Source organism: Solanum tuberosum, unplaced genomic scaffold (assembly GCF_000226075.1).
Source record: "Solanum tuberosum cultivar DM 1-3 516 R44 unplaced genomic scaffold, SolTub_3.0 scf00314, whole genome shotgun sequence".
Lineage (NCBI taxonomy): Eukaryota > Viridiplantae > Streptophyta > Magnoliopsida > Solanales > Solanaceae > Solanum > Solanum tuberosum.
In genome coordinates, this window is record NW_006239241.1 from 211,201 (window position 1) to 221,381 (window position 10,181).

At 33.7% G+C, this 10,181-nt stretch overlaps 1 protein-coding gene across 1 annotated transcript; it reads right to left on the bottom strand.

Annotated features, from left to right (window-relative positions):
- Positions 1-3,422: 3,422 nt before the first annotated feature.
- LOC102579485 (protein FAM91A1-like) lies at positions 3,423-9,817 on the bottom strand. Its single transcript, XM_006360200.1, has 10 exons — positions 9,671-9,817; positions 8,694-8,811; positions 8,331-8,427; positions 7,917-8,023; positions 7,134-7,256; positions 6,883-7,033; positions 6,412-6,472; positions 5,731-6,113; positions 3,940-5,482; positions 3,423-3,804 (listed from the first exon to the last, which is right to left on the bottom strand). The coding sequence occupies exons 1-10, from the start codon at positions 9,796-9,798 to the stop codon at positions 3,576-3,578; spliced, it is 2,940 nt and encodes a 979-aa protein (XP_006360262.1). The 5' UTR covers positions 9,799-9,817; the 3' UTR covers positions 3,423-3,575.
- Between the last annotated feature and the right edge of the window lie 364 nt (positions 9,818-10,181).

The window sequence follows — 10,181 nt, forward strand, 5'->3', positions numbered from 1 at the left end:
TATACATCATTTTTCACATTTATGTATATTTACATTATTTTTAATACCATGTACAATAATATTCACGGCTCCTTTTATTTTTATGACAGTTATTCATATTTTTCTATTAGAAAATTACACAACATATAAATATAATTTTTATTTATAAATTTATTTGACTAATTCTTATGTTTAAAATATATTTTGATTTCTCATAAATCTTTTTCTCTTTAACAAATTTAAGAGGAGAGTTCTATTTTAAGCTAAATAAGAAAAAAAGTTTTATTTTTAAATACATATGGTACTTATCATGGGAACACATAAACAAAATATTTAAGCAAAATAAAATAAAAGTTTTATTTTTAAAAATGAAAAATTGAAGCCTGCAAAGAGAATATAAAAAAATTAAATAAAGTGAAGGATAATTTTATAAACAAACAACTTGTTCTTAAAATTTATCAATATATATTATTTTGAAAATAACAAATCAAACACTCAATAAGAAATTATCCAAACACGCGTTATCTCATCATAACTAATTTCAACATAACTTATTCTATTATAACTCATATTCAAATCAAACGATCCCTTAAAGTAAAAGTATATTAATATTAAAATATCATTTAATTTTATAATATTAAATATGCTATGTGAAAATTACAAGTAAAAAAGTAGCGTTGTCAATCTTATAACGTTATGAAAATCTCATGAATAAGATAGTCACCCAACTTCTCAACAGTACTCTCGAAACCTACAAAATTTTGTCTTTCTTGAAAAGAGCCTCTAAGACTTAAGAGATTGTTTGTTTTTTTAATAAAAAAAATAAAATTATTTCCCTATTTGAAATTAAGTGGACCAATTAATTTAAATTTATATTGCATATGACTAACTAAAAAAGAAATTAACCTTCGCTATTAAAAATCTAGTTTTTCTATTTCTAAGATTAGAATTAGGGTTCGCTCGATAGAAATCATAAATATAAAAAAAATAGACAAGTTTTTAAATTTATTTTCTTTATGTTCAAGGTAGGTAAGTAAAATTATTATTTTAAAAATATTTGTATATAATTTAACTAAATATTACTATGTGAGGTGGGGGTGGGGAGGTGGACATGGAATGTAGGCACAATTAACGTGGAATGTAATTAATAGAACTTGTTTTTCTTACTTTCATTTGATAAGTTATTTTGCTTTCTTTTAAAGAATTTATTTTTCAGTGAAAAATATTTTTCAAAATAGGTAACCAACTGAATATGGATAAATAATATATTTAATTTAATATTTTAAAATTGTATGGCTAGAATATCAAAATGTATAGACGTGCTTCCATGAGTTTTAAGAAAACGCGGATTAAGACAAATTCAATGTCAAAATATTGAATGTTGAATTTAACAAACGCTTAAGCCGCGTGGGTCCGATGTGTGTTATTTTCATTTATTTTCTCCTTTTATTGTATAGAATATTATTATTATTTTATTGATGAAGATTCAATTCTCCACCTTATAACTTTTTTTCATTTTTCCTAACCTTATGCTAGTTTGTTTTTTATTAGGGCTACCTATTGATCGATTTAGTTTGATTTTGAAGTTTATCGGTTTGACTTATCGGTTATCAGTTTGTAGACATGCCAACTTATCATAGAATCATTAAGATATTGTATTATTGATTTATTGGTTATCGATTGCAATCGATTCGGTATCGATTGGTTTAATCTTTAAGATTTTACAAAAAAAAAAACAATCATTGAAATTCACTTAGAAACAAGATGACAAATCAAATAAAACATGCACATGAGTTGAGAGATTGTATTTTGCTAAAAAAATAAACGCTGTCACATTATATTATAACCTAGAGTTTGAAACAACTAGAAATAAAAGTATGAAACTAAACTATAAGTCAAGGACATTATATACAAAAATGTATAAATATAATTAGTTTAATGACTATCGAGTTATTGGTTAACCTGTTAAGAAAAAACTTCAAATCATTAAAAATCGACAACTCAATAATAATAAAAATCAAAATCGTTATTGAAACTGCTAAACCAATAACCTATTATATCAATAAATCAATAACTTTTTCCCAATTCAGGTTATCAATTTCAGTTCGATTATGAACAACTCTAGACCAACAATAAACTCTATTAATCATTTCTAAATCCTTTTCCTTATATGTTTATAAAATTTTTCAATACAAACACAAAATACATGTAAAAGTTATTGAATTTCTGAGAACCTACAACCGGGATCCTCCCTAGCTACCTTCTAAAAAAAGTCAATACTTTCAAGAAACTTGTTTTCTACTACTTCAAGTTTGAACATTTCCCCATTTTCCAAACGAAAGTCGAAACACAGCTAAGTAAGCTTCATTCAACTTTTTTGGCTTGACTTGTATTTGCTTTCCCTTCACTTGTTAGGTTTCCTCAACTCAGAGAACCCTACGGTCGATTTAAGAGTTTAAGTTTATAAATTTCGAATCATATTCTTTTACTTACTTGATTATAGTAATGTACACGTATTAAGCAAATTTCTCCTATAATCTCGAGCTAGGTAAATAAGGCCGTGGAAAATTCTTTTCTTCTAGCCTTGTTGTGATAAGGGGAGTCACTCTTACGTTCTCTCTCTTTGAGTAACACAAATAAAGGGGTTGACTATAACATATACCAAATCCTTAAACTTCAATTTGTAACTACGATTATAAAACATTTACCAAATTCCACAAAAAGTGAGATTCATGATTAAAAATGAATTTTGATTAAGAAAGCGAGTTCAGAAATATATATCTTAACTCTATTTTCACACACATATATATAAAAAAAAAGAAAAAAAAAGCACATATATACAATGTTTGAGTTGAAAATCATGAGTTCAACCCGATCACTTGTGAAAACCTTCTTACATCAGGGCAAAGCTAGAGGGCATGCAAGGGAGCCCATAGATATACAAGTCCAGCTTTCTTTTTAATGTAAATACAACTAATAGATATTAGATCCTTTTGACTTTTACGTGTGTTTGTCTTATATATATATAATTTAAATTTCCTTAGTAAAAATCCTGGAACTTTACATATTGAAATGTGAGCAGTATCTTATTGGTTGATGCACTTCAAAGGGAAATAAGGTTATCCGTTTATTTCTTGCAGCCATCACTACAGGAAAAGTGTGAACTACATGGGGATTTTCCTAGGGATATATTAGTATGAAAATCCGCAGGAAACTTGTTTTCTTACAAATTTTCATACTAATCCCCAGAAAAATCCCCATGCAATTCACCCTTTTCTTATAGTGCACGCACATAAGCTAAAATTTTAGTAAAGGCATAATATATAAACTAACATCTATGTCCATCTATTTTGGATGTGCTCAAATAGATACTTAAATTTGTATAAAGTTGAACAACTAGACACACGCGTCCTTCATAACAATACGTGTGAGATACACATGAACTAATTAGAAGAGCGGAGGGCGAAAAATCTCCTTTATTTACCTCAAAATCTTCCCAAGTTGTGAGCAAGACAACAAAAAGGATTCTATATAGTCGACGAACCATCAACAATTAGCATGCTTTTCAAATTCCATAATGCACCTGGGAAATATCCCTATTTAACTGAAAAAAATGCAGAGGCTGCAGAGGCCTCGGCGATTAAATAAACAGGTTGACGAGCCTGCAGGCAAGCACCTATCTCGAAAGGGCGCAGGTCAGATCCATCATATAGAAGATTTGCACCAGGGTGAATCAATTCTTTACTGTCAGTATCATCTTGATCAACTTTAGTAGTTTTTGGAGGCAGTTCCTCAGCTTCGTAAATAGAAGGCAGGGCATATGATCTGCAAGTTCATTTTAGAAACCATGATATACATTAATTTAGAAAACGGAAACTTTCTGAGATAATAACTATTAGCTGAGTAGAAATCAACTTTTGAAAGTCTTGGTTGACACCACAAAATTTGATCAGGACATACCTCAGAATGTTGCCATCAAAACTCAGAACTTCTGTACGACATCTTTGTCGATTAGCAAGTTTCAGCCTCTGGCTTTTGCTAGTGGGACAAGAAATGGGAGAAGAAGGATTAGCCAGGGGGTTCCACCTTCTACTCGCATAGGTCATAAGATGCCGGGATGCTGCATCTTTAGATTGTTCTTTCTGGTAAAGGAGTTTTGCGGTTGGACCATTGGCTTGATACTCAACACAAACGTCTCGTAGTCTCCTTCTTAAGTCTTGCATTTCATTATGATGCTCTGTGAATAAATCCGTTTGGAGTAGCTGCGACGAGACTACTCTCTTACATATATTATTGCACAATTTTGGACTAAACAGTGGGATACCGAATTCTACGCTTAGTGGAACCCATTCATACATCTCATGATCATCAGGTGCAAGGTTTTCCAAGAGTCTACCTTTGTGAAGTCTTAATAGACGAATATAACCAACGGTCCAAAAGCTCATTTTGTTTCCTAAACCAGATAATAATGAGTTCAAATTCAACATCTCTTTGTTGGACAATCCTAATTCCTCTCCTATCTGAGGCGTTGAACCATCCGAGTTTTTCAAGGGCAAGGGGACATCCAAAGTAACAACTCTTCCAGCCTCATCAAGATCATATCTGCTGAGTGGCTGTACAAGAACAGCTGAATGATTGAGAAGTGAATTTACACAATGTAAAAGTATACTTCCTTTCACTAAGTTCCCTTCCGACTTCTTCCCCGAACCTCCAATAGAAGATCCATCCCATGACCAGACAAGTGCTTTCTCACAACCAGCTAATGGTGCAGGAAGCATTCTTAAACATTGGCCTTTCATTAGAACAACAGAGAGAGGTCCACTAGCCATAGCAGAATATAGCACCAACTTCATCCAAGGCGTCATAGACAAGGGTGAGGGCGGTCCAAAATGAGCAGGGCCTTTAGCTCCTGGCAAAACTGAAGGAGGAATGGGAACCATGGATACGACAATATCATAGTCACGCTGAAATAGACGATCTAAAGTAGCCAGTGATAGAGCAGCCAAGCTTTCAATACGGAGAATATCCACACGATGATTCTTCTGTTTCTTTAAACCTTTCGTGATGTCTAAAGCTTCAGTACATACCGACTTCTCATCAGTCTTAGAATATATATTATCACTGGAAGAATTACCAGATAGATGTTTTCTGTCATCAGTGCATTCCTTGGGTGTTCCAGAATATACCGAATTCTCATCATTTATCCCAAACTCATTTGTAGCAGAATCTTCCGAGTTTTCAGTAACAGAAATGTCTATCAAGGAAGTAGTATCATCACTTGCACGAGAAATAATAGTGGTCTTTTCGACTTGTTCAGCTTGAACCCCTCCTGATGTTAGACATTCCAGGACATGCCGAAGGCTAAATGCATGATTGGCAAACTCCTGCAGTTCGCCTTCAAATACTGCACCTTCTAGTGTGCTCAAATCATTACAAAGATCTGCAATGCTAGCATGACCAAGTTTTCCAGCTTCATATAACGTCACCGCGTGAGATTTCAGACCTGACGAAGAAAAGGGATGCTTCAAAGCACTACTGGGAAATGATCACATAATATCCTAACAGATGAATGGGATATGCGGTATACCATATAACGTTCAAACATATTACAATGATGAACAAGAAAGAAAGTAGCCTTTTTAAAAGTAATCACTGTAAAACTTTTTTTTCACGCAAGTATAAGGCGATACTTAGTAAGTCTTAATGTTCATTTGGTAGTGGACTTGAAAAAGTTAGAAGAAGAAGCTATACCTGGTGATACAGATCCCATCATAAGATACGAAGTAATATTAGCATCAACAAGGAAAGCAATTCGACCATAACCAGACCCCGAGATATTATTTTCTGCCCATGGAATTTCTCCATGCTGAAAAGCATTGCCATCAGTGGATGCATTTGCAAAGACCAAGCTAGCATTTGAACCATCTTCCTCGTCGCTGAGGAGACATTTAGGTGACCCCGGGACATTAGAATCTTGAAGAATAGAAGATGGATCGATTAGTTTGATAGCCCATCCCAATCGGCAAGCAAAAGAAGCAGCATCTTGCAGTTGAGAAAGATCAGCTTGTAATGTTGTCGATAACTCAGCAACAGTTGAATTCTCACTTGAAACCACAAAAACAGCATACAGCAACCTGGATAATGAGGTTTACATATTATATCTTGACAACAATCGATACAAAAAAAGGGCAGACCGGTGAACTAAGCTCCTGCTATTCACAGGTCCGGGGAAGGGCAGGACCACGAGGGTTTATTGTATGCAGTCTTACCCTGCATTTCTGCAAGAGACTGTTTCCATAGGTCGAACCCGTGACCTCCTAGTCACATGGCAGTAACTTTACCAGTTACCCCGAGACTCCCTTCTATTGACCACAATCTATATAATAAAGAAATATAATATGATAACTCCTTTGTTTAAGAGAAATGCCTTACTCCTCAATGGGATCTTCATAAGACTGCTCTCGGTTTGAAACGAACCCTTCAAGCCTGGAAACTGTAATAGACTAATAGTGTGTATCAACACCATAATGTCTCAAATAAAAAGATTTAACAGAAAGCATAAGTGTGCAATAAGGCCAGAAATCTTTTTGATATATGTAAAGTCAAGACAATTTTTATGTTAGATGAACATGTTATAGCAAATAGCTAGCTAGTTATTTTGAAAATGAAGACGTGGATGGAGCGTAAGAATGAAGACTAATATCCATTATGTTCCAAGTATAACTACTAGATGATGATGATCAAATATGATTATCAGCTTTCATTGAAATGAGAATGAACATCGTCAAGCCAAGAATGACTAATCAAGATAAGAAAAACTTGATAATTAAAACTGTCTTAAAAAGTAAAAGATGATAAAAGTAACAAAAACACTTCTAAACCATATCTGAACTTACGAATTACCTTTAAAGCGATCATCAGCATAGACAGGAACATCAAAGTACACTAGTCCATGTCGATGTAGACATCTTATAATTTCAGGATTAAAAAGAATGAAAGAATTTGCTTCCTCACAGATTTTATCTATTGTTGCCATTTCTTCTTCTGTCAATTTCTGTGAGAAGGAGAACAAAGAGCAGGAGATAAACCTCTCAATCACAAAGGAAGCGAAATGTTACGTTTTATGGAGGAATGTAATGTCTATGCCAACTTGCCTTAAATTCTTCCATAGTAAAGTTGACTAGACAAACTGCCCACCATGGCTCAATAACAAAGTCCACTGGCTGTGTGGGCAACAGTTCTTTCGCTATTGATTTGTTCAGTTTCCACATAATTTTCTGCCAAGCTCCAAAATTATGAAAATTAAGTTAGATAAACAACAAAAGAATTCACTCATCCCAACACGAGCAATCGAGCTTAGCATGCTGATCAGATTGTGAATATATCTCCAAGTTGGATGCTAACTACTTCGAATAAAGAGCCAAAGATGTAGAGCAATTTAGAAACTAAAGGAACACCAGTAGCATGATGTTCAACTAGCACATTATACTTGCTTGATGCTTCTATAGACAAGAATTGTATACTCCCTCCATCCCAATTATTTGTTTGTTTGGTTTTGACTTGACACAGAGTTTTAAGCAGAACTGTGACTCGACAAGAGTTAGTATCAGTCATTTCGAAGAGCTGGTATATCCCACCTAAGAAAGTTCCTTCTTCACTAATTGACCGGTAATATTGAGAGATTTTCACATATTCAATGTTGGCATTAAATTTGCACACAGCACGTTTAGGCCATGTAAACCAAGATTACGAGAGTAAGTTACATGGTACTGCATAGAAGCATCTGATGTGCGTAGAAGCAAATTTTCTATTCCAACTGTATGTGAAATTGATCCCTTGGACCATGACCAAAGAGTTGCACAAACTATTATCTTATATATATCATAACATGTATTAGAACAGTGTAGCAGTTAGCATAACTTTTTTCCGTACAATACCTTAGACTTGCACTTATTCATGATATCGATAAATTCATTTCTTCCAACTCCAGTGAGCCTTAAGGCATCAGCAGCACTAAAATTTGGGATGCTGTCATAAGGTTGCTCTGCATTCATTATAGCAGAAAGTCAATAAACTAATTGAGAGAAGAAAGAAAGAAATGAGGACATGTAGCAATCCATACAAATTATGACACTGAAACAGTGATCAAACGCAGAGAACTTAACCATTTGGACAATTTGGAAAAGGTATAGATTTATTTCTTATGTGAAACAAACTATAACTTTTAAGTGAAGAACATTAGAAACACAATCCACTCAAGCGATAGTATCAGAACTATCTGTGCTAAGACTTTTCTGTTTCAATAAAAGGAAAAACATGGACATTCTTAACGGACAAATATAGCCTATTACCATTTTTCATGACCTCAAATAACATCTCGCAGTAGTATTTGAAAGGAGACATCCTCATGACACGGCAAAAATAATCCGCTAGGTGATATGGGAAGAGCTGCAGGCACAAATTAAACATAGTACGTTATTAACTGAATTTTGTAACTTGTAAGATAACGATTCCAAGGTACAAGTCTCAAAGAATAATTTATTAACATAGAAATCTTAAGTAAATAACCATATATTAGTTGATAAAACCTTTCTTTCCTCCTTGTCAACATATTTTTATAAACATAACTGCATAATTGTAAGCAAATTATGCTGCTTGCAGATAAACACATTTGTATTACAAAATATCAGAAATGATTTTCAAGCAATACTCACCGCTAAATTCCTTCGTAGATAACGCAACATTTCTTCATAGTATTCACCTTCTTTGCAAACTTTACTAGCAAAACAAGTGTTCCACTGGAGTCTCTTTTTTATGCAATGTTCAATTATCCTACATAAACACTAGTTAGTGGAAAATAGAAACCATAGGTTAACTTGAATGAATAATCATGAGCAGAGAAAAGATTCATACTGAAATATTACATTAGCAGTCATTTTTGGAGGATCCGAGTACGGATGCAACAACATAAATCACAATCACATAGAAGGTCACTCTATTTGTGCTTGTAGTAGTGTGAGCTCACCAAATAACTAAAAACCGGAACCTTGTACACGTATTGACTACGTTCATAGTTGTAGAACATCTCGGTAAATACAAAATATACCATGCCAAGTTCTAGTAATAGATGTGTGATTTAAAACTAGGAACAGATCAAAGGTTCAATTACACATTTAATTTTCTTAATAGAATGCAATCTTTTATATTAGTACGCCATTTTGATGGAGAAAAGCAATAGGTTGCGTCTCTAGTTTAACCGAAGAATTTGAGCATTCAATCTAAAGCCTTAAGGGGGGAAGTGATTAGGCAGGACATGACACTTGACAGGAGGGTGTGGAGGTTGAGTATGAGGATAGAGGGTTAGTAGGTTGCCGAATTTGTATTTTTTTCTATCCATACCACCTGTTAGTTTCTTCCATTTCGTTTATCTTATCATCTTACAGCTGTTGATGTTGCTCCCTTTTCATCTTTTTTTAAGCCGCGAATCTATCAAAAATAGCCTCTCTACCTTAAGGTGATCTGCGTGCACTCTACCTCCCAGACCCCACCTGTTGGAATTATACGGAGTATGTTGTTGTTATAATCTAAAACTTAAGGTACATATGAAGTGGTGACCTTCATATACCCTATGTTGGACATTATACAACTCAACCATTGCACTAGTATTTTACTAAAACATAACAAAACAAACCTTTTATGCCATTCTTCTTTGGAATTTAGAGCGGCTTGAAGCCGCTTTGGGAGATCCTCCCAGTTGCTTTCTTCTTTGATTGATTTTACTATCAGCTGTTCTTCAACATTTGCCAGTACGTGCATCATTTTAATTCCTCCCACACTATGCAAGTCCCTAGTACCTGGAAGATATATTCAACTGAATCTCCTTCATCGGAAAATTGTAAAATGCAAAAAGAGCTAAAACATTTTTTCGATTATATATAAACTGTTGAATCCCCTCGACACATGGGAAAAATCCTAATGTAGTAGTGATCATAAAGGAGGTTTAAATGTCGTTTTAGATCATACGTTGAAATTCCAAATATGAAATTTTGGAATAAATTTCTGATTCCGCCACTGATTAATTAATTAAAGACGGTAACTTACTGGTCAATAGAGGCGAATACAGTTTAAATTTCTGATTCCACCACAACAATGCATCAAATCATTTTCAGAAATTTTAAGAAAGATTTTGGTATAGAGAATTT